This window comes from Lycium barbarum, chromosome 10, assembly GCF_019175385.1.
Source record: "Lycium barbarum isolate Lr01 chromosome 10, ASM1917538v2, whole genome shotgun sequence".
In the NCBI taxonomy this organism is placed as follows: domain Eukaryota; kingdom Viridiplantae; phylum Streptophyta; class Magnoliopsida; order Solanales; family Solanaceae; genus Lycium; species Lycium barbarum.
This window is the reverse complement of record NC_083346.1, coordinates 2,767,937-2,783,949: the sequence shown is the minus strand read 5'-3', so window position 1 is coordinate 2,783,949 and position 16,013 is coordinate 2,767,937. Positions and strand designations below refer to the sequence as shown.

At 38.4% G+C, this 16,013-nt stretch overlaps 2 protein-coding genes across 3 annotated transcripts; one reads left to right on the top strand and one right to left on the bottom strand.

The window, feature by feature from the left end:
- Positions 1 to 80: 80 nt before the first annotated feature.
- Positions 81 to 6,059, top strand: LOC132613623 (DExH-box ATP-dependent RNA helicase DExH18, mitochondrial). The gene is made up of 2 exons (XM_060327722.1): positions 81 to 2,521; positions 5,237 to 6,059. The coding sequence occupies exons 1-2, from the start codon at positions 322 to 324 to the stop codon at positions 5,326 to 5,328; spliced, it is 2,292 nt and encodes a 763-aa protein (XP_060183705.1). The 5' UTR covers positions 81 to 321; the 3' UTR covers positions 5,329 to 6,059.
- A 627-nt stretch (positions 6,060 to 6,686) lies between these two features.
- LOC132615891 (NADH dehydrogenase [ubiquinone] iron-sulfur protein 1, mitochondrial) lies at positions 6,687 to 15,525 on the bottom strand. Of its 2 annotated transcripts, none has more exons than XM_060330483.1 (5): positions 15,040 to 15,525; positions 11,875 to 12,121; positions 10,479 to 10,773; positions 9,026 to 9,400; positions 6,687 to 7,896 (listed from the first exon to the last, which is right to left on the bottom strand). In XM_060330483.1, the coding sequence occupies exons 1-5, from the start codon at positions 15,434 to 15,436 to the stop codon at positions 7,000 to 7,002; spliced, it is 2,211 nt and encodes a 736-aa protein (XP_060186466.1). In that variant the 5' UTR covers positions 15,437 to 15,525; the 3' UTR covers positions 6,687 to 6,999. The 2 variants fall into 2 exon arrangements, with proteins under 2 accessions (XP_060186466.1, XP_060186467.1); XM_060330484.1 differs by lacking the exon at positions 15,040 to 15,525 and adding an exon at positions 14,283 to 14,364.
- Positions 15,526 to 16,013: the final 488 nt, after the last annotated feature.

Below are 16,013 nucleotides of genomic sequence, written 5' to 3'. Positions count from 1 at the left end.
ATAGACTAAAAAAATTAACCCTATAATGAAAAGCCCCCACCCCCACACCCCTCCAAAAAAAAAATGATATCTATGCAAACAAATATTTCTTTTTTTGTCCACTGTATGTCTCTATCGTAGGGTTTATGGTATACAATATTCACCACTCTTTTTCCTCCATTTTTGCTTCTCTTTACAATCTTTCATAGTTTCTCGAGGTATGCTTTTATTGCTGTCAATATTCTCAAACTAATATTTTCCTATTTTTAGCTTCTGTATAATTTTTTTGCATTGCTATATGCATATTATACATTCTTGATGCAATAATCTTTTAATCTCCTAATGGCAGCAAGAAATCTTTTTTATCTGTATTTATCTAAGAATAATCTTACCAAGTTTAGATTTTTCTCAGTTTCTAGTAGATTCCTAGATACCCATTTTACAGAACCAAAAAAAATTCAAGATTTTCACATTTATAGACACCCTTTACTAACCTCACCTCAATTTTCACCTTTATGTGTTGCACAATGGAAAAGATTGAATCTTTTTCATTTTTATGGACACCCTTTTTCCACAGTGGTGGAAAATGAGGATAATGAATCAGAAATTTGTGATTTGGATGTGGAAGAGAATGAGTGTGAAAATGATGCATTAGGGTTTGAGAAAAGATTGAATTTTGTTCAAATAGCTAGTCGTGATCCGGTCGAAATATATAGGGAGCTTAGGGCGGCTAGCAAGTGTGAAAAACAAACGCGAGCTGATTGGGATACTTTGATTGAGATTTTTAGATGTTTTGCTAAGTCCGGATGGGCTTCGAATCAGGCTTTAGCTGTGTATATTGGGGCTTCATTTTTTCCTACAGCAGCGCGTAAGTTTCGTAACTTTTTCTTTAAGAAGTGTAAGGTTGATATTGTGAAGTACTTAGTGTCGCTTGGTCCGTGTATTGAAGCTGAGAAGTTTCTGTTTCCGATATTCGTTGAGTTTTGCTTAGAGGAGTTTCCGGATGAGATAAAGAATTTCAGGAAAATGGTTGAGTCGGCGGATTTGACAAAACCTCATACTTGGTTTCCGTTTGCTAGGGCAATGAAACGCAAGATCATATATCATTGTGGTCCCACAAATAGTGGTAAAACATATAATTCATTGCAACGGTACATGGAAGCAAAAAAGGGCATTTATTGTAGTCCTCTAAGGTTGTTGGCTATGGAGGTTTTCGATAAGGTGAATGGATTAGGGGTATACTGTAGTCTTCTTACCGGGCAGGAGAAAAAGCACGTCCCGTTTTCTAATCACGTCGCTTGCACGGTTGAGATGGTTTCGACCGATGATATGTATGATGTGGCAGTTATTGATGAAATCCAAATGATGGCGGACACACATAGAGGTTATGCATGGACGAGGGCGTTACTGGGGTTAAAGGCTGACGAAATACATGTTTGTGGAGACCCAAGTGTTTTGGATATTGTTCGAAAAATCTGTAGTGAAACTGGGGATGAGTTGGTAGAACAGCATTACGAGCGGTTTAAGCCGTTGGTGGTTGAAGCAAAGACACTTTTAGGTGATTTAAAAAACGTGAGATCGGGGGACTGTGTTGTTGCCTTTTCAAGAAGAGAGATATTTGAAGTCAAATTGGCTATCGAGAAGCATACCAATCACCGCTGTTGTGTAATATACGGTGCCTTACCGCCTGAAACACGAAGACAGCAAGCTACTTTATTTAACGATCCGAACAATGGGTACGATGTTTTGGTTGCCAGTGACGCGGTCGGAATGGGTTTAAACCTAAATATTCGAAGAATCATCTTCTACACCTTGTCGAAGTACAATGGTGACCGCATTGTTCCCGTTCCTGCTTCACAGGTGAAGCAGATTGCTGGAAGAGCAGGTCGAAGAGGAAGTCGATATCCGGAAGGACTAACAACCACTTTACAGTTGGAGGATTTAGGCTACTTAATTGAGTGTCTGAAAAAGCCGTTTGATGAAGTTAACAAAGTAGGGCTCTTTCCTTTCTATGAGCAAGTTGAATTATTCGCGGGGCAAATTCCAAACTCTACATTCTCCGAGCTGCTTGATAGGTTTGGTGAAAATTGCCGTTTGGACGGTTCGTACTTCTTGTGCCAGTATAACCATATAAAAAAAATAGCTAATATGCTTCAGAAAGTTCAAGGACTATCTCTTGAAGATCGTTTCAATTTTTGCTTCGCCCCTGTTAACATTAGAGACCCCAAAGCAATGTACCATCTTCTGAAGTTTGCTTCATCGTATGCACAAGCGCTGCCTGTTAATATAGCAATGGGCATGCCGAAGTGTTCAGCTCGTAATGATTCGGAGCTCTTGGATCTTGAGACTAAGCACCAAGTGTTGTCAATGTACATGTGGTTATCTAATCACTTTGAAGGGGAAAAGTTTCCGTATTTCAAAAAGGCTGAGGCAATGGCAACAGGGATTGCTGAGTTACTAGGTGAATCACTAGCAAATGCTCGTTGGAAACCAGAGTCGAGGAATCCTGGGAAACAACAAAAAGTGGTAGCGAAATCCCAAGGTCAGTTGTTAAGTAATTATAGTGAGTTCCTCTTGCCCCCTGTTTTATTTCTTTATTGACTTTATATAAGCGAGCATGAAATTTCCAGTTAAAAAATAATACACAAATGACTTCCAAGTAACCAGTGCATAGAAAGGACTTTAATCATTTAATCCATTTTCCTTGAGGAGAAAGTAATGGTGTTACATTAGTAGAAAACATTTACGTTGTTCTGCGTTCATTTGAGTTTTTCTCAAATCTCAATTCTGTATTTCATTCCAATGCCTCTTTGTGATCAAAGATCTGGTGCGTTTCTGCAAGGTTGTTTGATTGAACAGTAGTGGGATTGTATAGTTAATAAAGTTGATTCTAAGTGGTTTATCGTTTAGTGGGTAGCTGCGGGCTAGGTTGTTCTCATGGTAGGTTGTACAGCTAATAAAATTCTGTAGGACTGCTTCGGTGGTGCTACCACAGTGATGTCCTCTTGAAACTGATAGGTACTATGAGAGAGAATGACAAAAATGGTCCTTTATGTTTGGGAATAGGTTCAAAATAGTCCCTGCAGTATGCTCTGATCAGTTTTGGTCCTTCAAGTTTGCGAAAACACTTTTATCCTCCACCACATATTTAGCGAACTTATCTCCATTACATTTGATGGTAATGTTTTAAAAAAAAAAATTACTGGGAACTCACATAAAAAGAAGGTTTAATACTGGACGCCTAATTTGGCATGATTTGTAAATTAGACACTTTAACTTAGTTAGTGACCAGATAGACACCTCAACTTGGTAAAAATGTGTCTTTTAAAAACACTCAAGTCAACAAATCCAAGGGCGTGAGATCTACTTGCTGGTGATGTGCCAAAAACGAATAGGATAGAGACGTGTCATGAGAGAAAAAAAGAAATAAATTTCGTCCCACCCCACTCCAGCCAACCCCCTTTTGATCATCTTCTTTGGTCCAGTAAAGAACCAACCAAACTTTACCTTCATTCTTCATTATTTACTTCTGCAAATTCACAGAAAGCTATTAGCTATAGCAATGAATAGGTATTTTATTCTTCTTCTCCAATGATCCGCTTCATATATCTCTTCAGTTTCTCTCCCTTAACCACCGCCCATTTCCACTCTTTCTATCTTCTTCTCTCTGTTTTTCTCTCTCCTTGTTCAAATACTTATGGCATGGAAAAGTATAGGATTTCTTTTGTTTTGCTTAAACTGGTTGATGAAGACCTAAAGTAAAGAGATTTTGGGTAATTTTTATAGTTATATGTCCACTGCATTTTGTACCAACTAGGAGACTGCATTTTGTACCAACTAGGAGAGCAATGCAAATTTTAAAAATCAAGGATATTGCTTTAATTGAAATGTAAAAATGGAAATTACAAAATCCTTCGATCGAGTCTTCCTAAGCCTGAACTTTGACATTTTTAAGTTGGCTCTGTTTATTACTATTCAGAGCTTTTGAATGATACTTTGGCCTTTATTTAGTTCATTGTGTGGTCAAACAAATATAAAGTTCACCAGATAAAAGGGAATGCATAAATTAATTATTTTTTATAAAACAGGACTTCATATGATATTTTAATCCTCTGTTGTGTTGTTTAGATATAGAGAAGAGAGTTATGCTAGAGCTTTTCTTTTAACAACAATGGTGAAGATGAGGGTAAATTTTGTGTTATAAAATGTTTTTACTCCTAAAAGAGTGGACTCCTCAGCTTTAAACTAGCAGTCTCACACACCATAATGAACAAAACAACACTCCACGTGCCATGTAGGACTCATGTGTCTAAAAGACACATTTTCACCAAGTTGAGGTGTCTTTTTGGTCACTAACTGAGTTAAAGTGTTTAATTTACAAATCATGCCAAGTTTACTGGGAACTCACTTTTGGAGGTACTGTTTTTGCAGTTTCTGCTATTTTTGGTTTCTTTCTAGAGTTTGGTGCAGTTTTTTCGGTGTAATTTCTGCTTTTTTTGGTCTACTTTTTGGTGTCTAGTATAGTTTTTTGTTGTTGCAATTTCTAGGATTTGACGAGACTTTCCTAATGTCTCCATCAAAACCAACAGAGTTCGTTAAATATTTGGAGGAGACCAAAAGTGTGAACTTTCGGCGAATTTAAAGGACCAAAACTGTTTAGAGCATACTTTAGGGACTATTTTAAACATACCCTCAAAGATAAGAGACCATTTTTGTCATTTTCTCGGCACTATGGTGATAGCATAAGAGTCTCTCTTTTTTTAACCATGGTGGTGTCTGGGCCAGCTTGCACGCACCTCGACTATTCCACCTGGCGCCTCCCACTAGCACAGGTATTATGATGATTATCATAATAGCACTGTTATGAGACGGGGGCAGATGTTACCACTTGGTTTCTTATTCCCTATACTCCACGCCATGCTTCCAAAAACCAAAGATACCTGCATCTTGCACGAGCCTGCATCTTATTTTAAGTATACTGCATGAAGATATGATAGGTTGAGGAGATGCATTGAAGTCGTTGCTTAACCTAGATTTTTGCAAAATGTACTCTTCTCATAGACAAGTCATTTACAGAAAGGCTCGTAGGGGTTTATGCCAATCTTTGCTACTCAAACAATTCACGGTTGAAGTTACGCTTGTTATATCCTTCTTTCATCTTATTACCTTATGCGACCATGTTCAGCAATATACAAAATTATCCTGAGCCAATCCTAAGATGTCATGAATTTGCTTATTCATTTGATTCCTTTTACAGGAGAACTCAAGGAACAGCTTTCTATAAACACCAGCAGCAGCCGCAGAAGGTTGCAGCATGATGCTGCTAGTTTAGCAGTTCATGTACCATAGAGACTTATACAGGCATCCAGCAAAGCGGATAGTCTTGTACAGCTCCCAGATATAGTAGACTAGAATTAGAATTATAACAAGGAAGAAGAGGCAAGCTTCATCCAAATGTTATCATGGTTAGGTCCTTCTGGAGGATGCATTCTTTTTGTGCTTGAACTCGCATGTTTAGTCATGATGCATCGCGTTCATCAAAGTAAAGAAAGATTCAGAAGAGAAGATATCGGTCCTGTTCAATCATTAACTACTAGAAAGCTTTTGGAGATTTGACGACTATAAGAGTTTTTGGGATTTCAATACATAGAAGTTGCGTCAAAATCTAGCAACGTCTGAATCAAGTAGAGGCGGATTCGAGATTTAAACTTGATGTGTTTAACTATCAAGTTATTAGAACTGAACTCATTACACTTCTGAAGTTATGAGTCGAATTTCATATTTGTTGAAATTTAGTGGTTATTCATATAAATGTTGCATCTGGCCTGAGAATCGAGGGGTGGTGGATTCTGATGCTTAGTGTGTTTGTTTTGTTAGGTGAGCTATTTATCTTAGTCACTTATGACTATTGTATGAGTCTTTTATGCTGTTGTATTATGTATATCATACATGTATCTTCTTGTGAGATCTAAGGGGATTCTTGAACTAACAATATTTTCAGGCTCTTATGTCAAAGAATAATGTCATATAAGCTGCCTTTCTTGTAAGGTATTATATTTGATTTTGCCTGTCTTGGAATTTGATGCGTGTTCATTTAGTATGAAATGAAAAAGATTGCGCAACATGCGCCCCATTGCAAACGCTTGTAAAACTTGGATATGATGTGGCCAGGAAAGTACGACTTATCTGCACCAGGTGTTTACATTTAACCACAGTTGCGTCGCAAATCAGTTCATCCTCCCCTAATCGACTTCTTACCCTAGCTCGTATTCCCTTCTTCCTCGTCACCTTGCACGCCTCTATTACTAACTTAAGATTGTTACTTGTCTACCTCAGATTGTCTCTTGGCCATACTAGTAGTAATCTCATCCTTCAGCATCTTTTTAACTACTTCGTTTCAGTTTTTGACATTCCAAATTCTATTTATCTACTGATAACTTGAAGTCAAGAAAGATACGAAAATCTGTTATAATCTTTAGTAAAAGCACTTCATTGTTCTTGCAGGACTGGAAGTACACAAGCGCAAATGTCAGTTTAAAGTAATTCCTCAGAAAAGTTTTACCTTGGGTAAGAAACCTCGAGTTCGTACAATCATTTCATAATTCATTTTCTCCAAACTATGACTAGATACGTTTCCAAACTGAGCTTAGTAATTAACCACAATTATAAAATAACAAGTCCTAACTGGATGATATAGTTCTCCAGTGTGCTAAATTGATGTAAAGTCTTATTATGTTGGAGAAGAGTTTCATATTCTGTGCTGAGAATTTCAGGTCTCCAACTTGGGTGTGGAAAACTCAACAATTACAGCAACCTGCTGATTAAATTACAGAAAAAGGTACAAACTAGAGATCCAAGTTGTGCCATTTATGAGGACATTCACTGTGGCACGCCAATTTACAGTCTTCTCTGCTCTCTTCCTTTGATCTCAAATACAAAAAATTCATCAACTTTAAAACTGATAACACTGGCAGGAAAAGTGAATGGAAAAAACTTATTACAGGTACCGAGACCCGATACTCATTTCTTTAGCAATGCACTACACTGAGCCATAATCTTTGAGGCCCTAGTAATTGCATCAGTCATGTAGAAATTCTCCACAGCAGATGTGAATGGAGTTGCACTTACTTTTTGGCTGACCTCAGGTCTCAAAGAAGTTGAGAATGTGGCTGGTTGTCTCTCCTCCACTTCTAGGAGATTTGGTGCCACTGTCCTAATTCGAGATCGAATTGCCCCTAGACTATCATAGGGTAATCCAACACCTGCCACCTCAGACAACGCTCTTATTATCTTCCAATCATCCCTGGCATCACCAACAGTAGGAACTGCTGGTAGTGTGATCTGAGCACACCCTTCGGTGTTTTCATATATTCCTTCTTTTTCTGTGAAAGCAGATGCCGGTAAAATGACATTGGCACGATACACACCGCGATCACCATGGTGACCTTGGTAAACCACAAAGGCATCATCTGGAAGCTTGTCCAAGCTCACATCATCAGCACCCATCAAATATACAAACTTTGCAGAATCAATGCATTTATCAGATTCAGGCACAAGTCCAAGATCAAGAGCGGCAGCTTGGGCAGCATTAAGAAGCAAAACATTTAGTCCATTCCAATCAGGTCTCACAACATTGTTGTTCTTTGCAATAGTGTCAACAGCAGCAAAAACAGCATCCTTATCCTCTCGGTCAAACACACCAGCACCGACGATGATCACTGGGTTCTTGGCATTTTTGAGAGCTGAAGAAAAGGGATGGCGGCCCTCAGCAATTTCAACTAGTGTTTGTGGGTCTGTTCCAAGGTGTTGATGATCATAGTTGAAATCAGCAGCAGGCCCAACATACCCTACCTTAGCATTTGTTGCTTTAACTGTTTTGTGAATTCTGGCATTCACCATAGCAGCTTCCACCCTTGGCTGGAATTCAGAAGGTAGTAGCCAATAGTCAATAGTGTGAGAATAATAGAGACACAGCTAACTAAAGATAATAAATAAACAAAAAAAAGTGCAGCATTGTTCCAAAAAAGATCTAGGTACTCAGAACTACACCCCAAAAAGTGTAACATTCAAGTACCATCATCCCTTCATTAGATTCAATGTCAGTCAACAAGTAGACTGCACACCAAGTGAGGAAACTTCTTACGCGCTTTGGTGTACCAAATATTCTTCCAACCCACCCTCTTCTTCCCTTGTTGAATAACTTCGTGTAAACATACGGTAAATGAGTTATCCACTGCCCCCCCCCCCCCCCCCCCCCGCCGCTTCAATGGAACTATCATTGACTATTATAAGAACTAAAAATTATCCATAATGCGTTTTCACATTTTGAATATCATTCATGTGATCCCCTAGATTAGGCTAGCTTATTCACCAACAATTTGATCTTTCAACTATTAGGTTAAGTAGCCAAATTATCAACTAGTCCAGTAATTTGCTCATTCATTCAAGGTCAAAAAATAAAAGTTATGCCAAATTCCATCCCATCATTCATTCCAGGAGAATAAAGTTTATCCCGATGACTAGATTAGCTCTTTACCTTATTCCTCATCAGTAACAAGAGCACTGGTCTCCCCTTTTATATTAGTTAGAGAAGAGGGGAAGGAAAGGGTTTTGGTTTTTTGGGGTTGGGGGTTTTGGGGTTTTTTTTGGTGGGTGGAGGAAGGAATAGAGCTGGTTTCATCAATTGCACACATGTACGTTTCTAGCCGTGATAAGAATATTATCAAAAAAGAGTACTCTAAATTGAAAAAAAATATATCATTAACACGAGATGTCTCATAAACTGGCTACAGGTAAACCTCCTTTTTCTAGTAACTCGTTAAGTAAATAACTGAACTGGAAAAAGCTGAATCTAGCCACCCATCCCACCCAAGAGGACCCCCAGGGATGTCTGGACTGTATTTGGGAACAGGGGAAGGGGTAGGCATGGGGACAGAAACTGAATGAATGATCATGGAGTTTTTTCAATCCACCATGTACATATCTAAGAGATCAGACGACAGCCCTTTTCCAAATTATAATCAAGAAAAGGGTTGTAAACATTTACCTGGGTTCCAACCAAGAGGAAAGCATCTCCTTTCTCCAAGCCACTAATGCTGGTATTCATGATATATCCAGAACGCAAGTCAGCATTTGGATGCATGCCATTTCCTTCACAAAAGATGTTGTTTGACCCTATTTTGTTCAAAAGATCTTTCAGTGCCATCATGGATTCTGCATCAGACAGCTTTCCTGCAACACCGACAATTTCCTCTGGCTTAATTTGATGCATGACTTCAGCAACAATAGCTAGGGCATCCCGCCAGCTCACTGTCTTAAATCGTCCATCAGCACCACGGATCATGGGGTCATTCAGCCTTTGCCTCTTCAGACCATCATAAAAGAATCGTGTTTTGTCTGATATCCATTCTTCATTGATGTCCTGCGCCATTATGTGCAGTAACTCACTCTTTTAATTTACAATGAAAAGCAAAGTAAAAAACAGATGTAGAAGTAACAATTCAAAATTCAACAAATTAAAAAGTTATCACACAGATAAATAAAAGTATCAACTTCCAGGAGACAACAATAACAACAACCCAGTGAAATCCCACAACGTGGGGTCTGGGGAGGGTAGAGTGTACGCAGACCTTACTCCTACCAAGGTAGGACGGCTGTTTCCGAAAGACCCTCGGCTCAATAGAAAAAACATAAAAAGAGGTCAGATAAGGCTAAGAGATTCAAAGCGATATGGAAATGAAGTAACACAAGCGACACAGATAACATAGAATAATCAAAGCACAGGAAATAACAGATAATAGCATAAATCAGAGCACAAGAAATTATACTACGATAATGCGACTACTAATAAGACAGGATAATGAGACTATCTACTAGCCTTCTACCGTAATGTGGGTCCTCCAAACCCTCCTATCTAAGGTCATGTCCTCGGTAAGCTTCAACTTCCAGGAGAATGGAAACAAATATTTTCAGAGGAAAAAGCACATAAAAGAGAAAGGATCAAGGGATCCAAATCATCACTGCAGTATTTAGTCATATTGAATTGCATAGATGTTCTTCCTCTCGCTAAAGAACGTATATGCTTTTCTTGAATAGTACAGTGCAATGGAAGTATGTGAAATAGACATACTTGCATAACAAAACAGTTGGCTAAAATATGTGAATGTGAAGGGTGGAAGGATGCGGAAAAGGAAATCTATCACCTTATGAAGTAAATTGAGACAATACGTCATCAACCTGTATTGTGCTAACTACACCTCCTTGCGCAATCAGGTGCAACTTCTTCACCTCGGCTATTTTTTTTTTTTCAAAAACAAAAACTCAACTACTAAAGTATTTGGCCACACAAATTATCAATTTTAATTTAAACAGGCTGCGCCTTGGGTAAACATCAGTTAATACAGACGATCCTTGTGAATCTACCATATATAAGCATGACAACTCAGTTCAGAGGGGGGAGGGGGGGGGGGGGGGGGATAGAGCACCAATAAATACAGTACCTCATTTAATCGTGGTACAACACGCATGACCTCTGGACCTCTACTATCAATTCGGATGTTAGAACCAACAGCATCAGTCACATCAATGCTTTCTGTGCCCTTTAGCTCCCAATTTCTGGCTTTAAAGGCAAAAGGTTTTGATGTAAGGGCTCCTACAGGACAAATATCAATCACATTCCCTGAAAGCTCACTTGTCATAAGCTTTTCAACATAAGTTCCAATTTCTTCTCCACTACCACGACCCAACATTCCAAGGTCCTCCACTCCAGCTACTTCTGATGCGAATCTGACGCACCTGTTTCACAAACAGGCCAAAATCAGAGGATGCTGTGCTAGAGATATAAAATCCACTCAAGCAAGTATTTCCTACTCCTCCTGTGTCTAAAGCTTAAACCTAATAAATATTTGCTATACTCAATCTCTCATACACGCCCTAAAGTTTTTTCAAGCTGTACCACCAAAGAGGAACAATTTTGAGGTTATCAGCAGAAAGGAAGAACTCAAAAAAGGCAGAAGCACGTCAGACAAATGAAGGAGCCTGTAGGATGGTATACACCACAAAATATGAATGTCAACATTCCACGAATTACAAAGAATAGGAGGAATTGGAGAAGACAGACTGGCGTTTCTGCTAAGCCACTGGCACTTATAACACGTCAATGTTCACTAAAATTACCATTCCCATCTTATCCGGCTACCTCTTAATTAGAAATGACATGCATAAGGGATGAGCATTTAAATGACCGTCTGCTCTAACTTGCAACTTTTTTCATGAGATTTGGAAACATAGTAGGCATTTGGCCATAGAAACCAAAAACTTTTTCACTTTTTTTGGAATGTTGGAGTTGGGAGTTAGAGTTGTGTTTAGCCATAGTTTTTGCAAATAGTATTGTTTTGTTGAAATGCACTTGTTTTGGTTGTGAAAATAGTGAAAAACTTGAAAACAAGTTTTTCTTGTTTTTCAAATTCCAAATACAACTTCAAGTTGAAGTTGTATTTGGAATTTTCATGGCCAAACACTAATTCTTGAAAAAAGTGAAAGAAAAAAAAACCGAAAAAAAGTGAATAATTCTTATGGCCAAACAGGTCCATAATAAAATACAATATTGACAGTTGGTTATGTTACATCGACTCAAGATGCGTGTACGATTCAGGACGCAGGGTACCTTTTTTGGCTATTTTTAATCTATTACCTATTTCACCCAGGTACATCAATGCATATGAAGAAACCATGTACCATACATGGTTGGCATGTCACAAGTTACGACAGTAGTTATCAAGTTTTGGTTCCATACGTCAAGGTTGATTTTGAACTTCATTTCAACTAAAGAAATTGAACCACTCACATTTTATGATTGGCAAAAAACACAAGTAAAGGTAAGGATCAAACACATACCTTGTACACTGGATGCACCGGGTCATCACAGTCTTCACCAATGGGCCCAAATTCTTGTCAACCACAGATCTCTTCATTTCAGTGAAACGCCCGCGGTCGGACCCGAAGGCCATAGATTGATCCTGGAGATCACATTCTCCTCCCTGATCACAAATTGGGCAATCTAGTGGATGATTCATAAGCAAGAACTCCATGACTCCTTCACGAGCCTTTTTGGCAATAGGCGTATCAGTCTTGATCTTCATTCCTGAAAGCGTGATCTCCAGATAAATTTGCAGGCTCGACACTAAAGTAAATCCAAGGAACAGATGGAAACGCAAAGTCGCAAACAATAATATGCCAATACTAACTCAACACTAACTACAAACAGAATCAGCCTTCGTGTAAATTTACAAAATGACAAGCAACAACGGAGTAAACCAAATGCACAACAGGTCAAGATGTTACTAAGCTAAAAAAAACATTACCTACAGAAAACATTGCTTCCCGTAATTCTTCAAAAGACAAATTGAAGGAAAAAAGGCCTACAGAAACTTTGTTTTGACGAAACTCAATTAATATCTCTAAAGCACTAATCTGATGCATGCAATATCACCCAGTCAAAGCATACAGGCTCAAACGGATATACAATTAACGCATAATATATGGTTTTGTTAACTACAACTATAATCTGAAAAGGCTTCATTTCTGTCGTTTCATTTTCCTGGGATCAAAAGATGGTCCTTTCCCGGTTGACCCTAGGTACAACTATAGAAGTGCACATATGGTGACCTGCAGCTCGTGAGCTTGATGCATATAAGCCTCTTTCGCAGAAATGCAACAGAAAGATTTCATTTGTTTCTCAATTACAGCCAGTTAAGCACTAATCAACTATTACTACTCAAAGAAAAATCCCTCAAATGAGCATATTATTACCATTAACCCCTCCCACACACACAAAAACTATTACCGTTAAGCTGGAAAGCTCTCTATTTTCCAATTTTTTTGCCTTTTTTTTTAAATCGCGGGTCCAGATAGAACCGGATGGATATTGAGGATTGTTATAGCTGACCCGACAAATTAAAGTACTAAAAAAAGACGTTTTTGAGAGCTTAAACAAACATTTAAACCATCAAGTTGAGCATAAAATTCTGAATACAAATCAACTATTACTACTCAAAAGCAAAATCCCTCAAATGAACATATGATTACCCTTACCACACCATACAGTCTGCTTCTCTTAAGCACAAGTGTTGAGCTGGAAACCTCTCTATTTTCCCTTTTTTTTCCCTTTTTTTATTGCGGATCCAAATAGAACCAGATAGATATTGAGGATTGATATAGCTGACCCGATGCTACTAATCTAAAGAAACATTACCTACAGAAAATATTGAAAGTACCAGCTTCCCATAATTCTTCAAAACGGCAAAATTGAAGAGAAAAAGGGCTTTAGGAACTTTGCTTTGAAAAAATTCAATTAATTTTTCAAAAGCACTGACTTAATACATGCAATATCACCATCAGCGCATACAGCTCAAATGAACATATCATTAACCCATAATATATGGTTTTGTTAACCACAACTATAATCTGACAAGGCTTTATTTTTATCGTTTCTTTTTCCTGGGATCTAAAGACCGGTCCTTGTTTGTTTGACCCTTAGTACAACTATAGAAGTGCACATATGGTGACCTACACATCATGAGTTTGATGCATATACAAAGCCTCTTTTGCAGAAATGCAATGGGAAGACTTCATTTGGTCCTCAATTAAGACCAGTTAAAGCACTAATCAACTAGTACTACTCAAAGCAAAATCCCTCAAATGAACATATTATTACCATTACCAAACCATATAGTCTGCTTCACTTCAGCACAAATGTTTATTTGATGAAGTAAGTTGTGTCATTACTGGAATAAAAAAGATGCAATAATTACAAAAAAAGTATCGTTAGCTCCAGAACATTTGTCTATGCTGAAACAGAGAGCTCACGAAGTCCATAAGAGACAGTGGTAAAAGCGCTTTATTTTCCCTTTTTTATCGCAGCTCCAAATAGAACAGAATGGATACTGAGGATTGATATAGTTAACCCGACAAATTAAAGTACTTACTCCGTCCCATTGTAAGTGTCTTACTTTCCATTTTGGTATGTCCCAAAAAGGATGCATCTTTCTATATTTAGTAAGTTCTCCAATTCCAAGTTTAAGACCGCAAGATTTAAAGGACTACACACATCTTTAATAGACCACAAGATTCAAAAGTCTCCATTTATTTCTTAAACTCCGTGTCCAGTCAAACTAAGACACTTAAATTGGAATGGAGGGAGTATTAAAAATTACAATTTTGAGAGCTTACACAAGCATGTAGCGCATCAAATTAAGCATAAAAATCCAAATACAAATCAAGATCAATAAACTACATCAGTATACCTGGAAGTGCAGGCATTGCACAAGAAGCAACATGTTTAGGAGATTTCTCAACCTCTACAAGACACATTCTACAGTCTCCCGCAATCAGAAGCCTATTATGATAACAAAATCTGGGAATATCAACACAGCGACTTCACAAGCTTGTAAAACAGTCATACCCTTAGGGATTTTGACCGGATAGCCATCAACGAAGACTTCAGTAGCATCATCCGGGTTAGGGAAATGGATTCGGACCCCACTAACTGGGTCCCTCTTCAGAAGATCTGATGGTGGGGGTGGGCTTCTATGGCCCCTTTATTTCAATTTACCCCCTTTAAAGTATTAAGAAAAGCTGGTACTTTTAATTGCTTTCTTAGGTAAGGTTTTGTTTGTCATAGTAAGCAGCTTGACCTATTGTGTATTTGGCTTCATCGAGTAAAGCACTGATCGACCACGACCAATCAAAGCAAAAACCCTCAAATGAACATATTATTATCATTACCAATCCAAACAGTCTGATTCACTTAAGCACAAGTGTTCAGCTGGAAAGCTCTCTATTTTCCCCTTTAACCCCCCGTTTTATCGCGGCAAATGGATATTGAGGACTGATATAGCCAACCCGACAAATAAAAGTACTAAAAATGTCATTTTTGAGAGCTTAAACAAGCATTTAGAGCATCCAAACAACAGCACAATACAGTACAATAGGTAACAACCATCAAAACAAGCATCTAAAGCATCAAACTAAGCATAACAATCAAAATACATATGACTATACCTGGAAGTGCAGGCATAGCACAAGAAGCAACAGGTTTAGGTGATTTCTCAACCTCAACAAGACACATTCTACAATTCCCCGCAATAGAAAGCCTATTATGATAACAAAACCTAGGTATATCAACACCAGCAACTTCACAAGCTTGTAACACAGTCATTCCCTTAGGGATTTTGACCGGATATCCATCAACGAAGACTTCAATAGCATCATCCGGGTTAGGAAAATGGACTCGGGCACCACCAACCGGGTCACGTTTTGGAAGATCTGGTTGTACGGTGGCGGTTGCGGTGTCGGCGTTGTTAAGCTCCGGTGTGGATACGATTGTACGGATGTTAGGGTTACGGAAGATTCTAGAAGATCGTTGTAGGGTTCGAGAAGCGAGTAAACCTAATCCCATTTTGTTGTGATCTTCTCAGCTATTTTGGGAAAGTATTGTTTTTTGGGAGTGTGGAGAGCAGATGTGCTACGTTTTGGTTTTCCAGGGAGAAGGGAGATTTGTGGGGGGAATGGAGTTCGGGTCGGTTTGCAAGCGGATTGGGCTTTGGGGTAAAATGGCCCATTAAAAGATATATACTCCAGGTGTTTGAAAGAATGGGCCTTTTAGTTTTTATGTGGCCAATTTGCACGATTGGCTTTCGTTGGGGTGGTCTTTAATTTTTGACTTTCGCTTAAAATATTTCGAGATTTTGAGTTCGAATCCCGATTTAGTCATAAAAATAAAAAAAAATCGCAAGGCAAGTTTGTAAGAGTTTTCCGGAGATGACAGACTTTTAGTTATGCTTTAAAACAAAGTCTACCGCATAAGACACACTTTTTGCAAAGCCTTTTTTTGCGATTTTTTTTTTTGACTGAGGGGGAATTAGAATCCAGAACCTCGGGGTATTTTTGGCCACCTTTTTAAGCGAAGGGAGAAAACTAAAGACCGCCCCGAGAGAAGGGAAATCCGCGCAAAAAAAAGTTTTTATGTTTGTTTT

Coding starts and splice junctions, on each gene's coding strand:
- LOC132613623 (XM_060327722.1), top strand. CDS start 322: ATGGCAGCAAGAAATCTTTTTTATCTGTATTTATCTAAGAATAATCTT. Junction 2,522..5,236: donor AGTGGTAGCGAAATCCCAAG/GTCAGTTGTTAA, acceptor TTCCTTTTACAG/GAGAACTCAAGGAACAGCTT.
- LOC132615891 (XM_060330483.1), bottom strand. CDS start 15,436: ATGGGATTAGGTTTACTCGCTTCTCGAACCCTACAACGATCTTCTAGA. Junction 12,122..15,039: donor TGCTATGCCTGCACTTCCAG/GTATAGTCATAT, acceptor TCACGCTTTCAG/GAATGAAGATCAAGACTGAT. Junction 9,401..10,478: donor TTGTACCACGATTAAATGAG/GTACTGTATTTA, acceptor ATAATGGCGCAG/GACATCAATGAAGAATGGAT.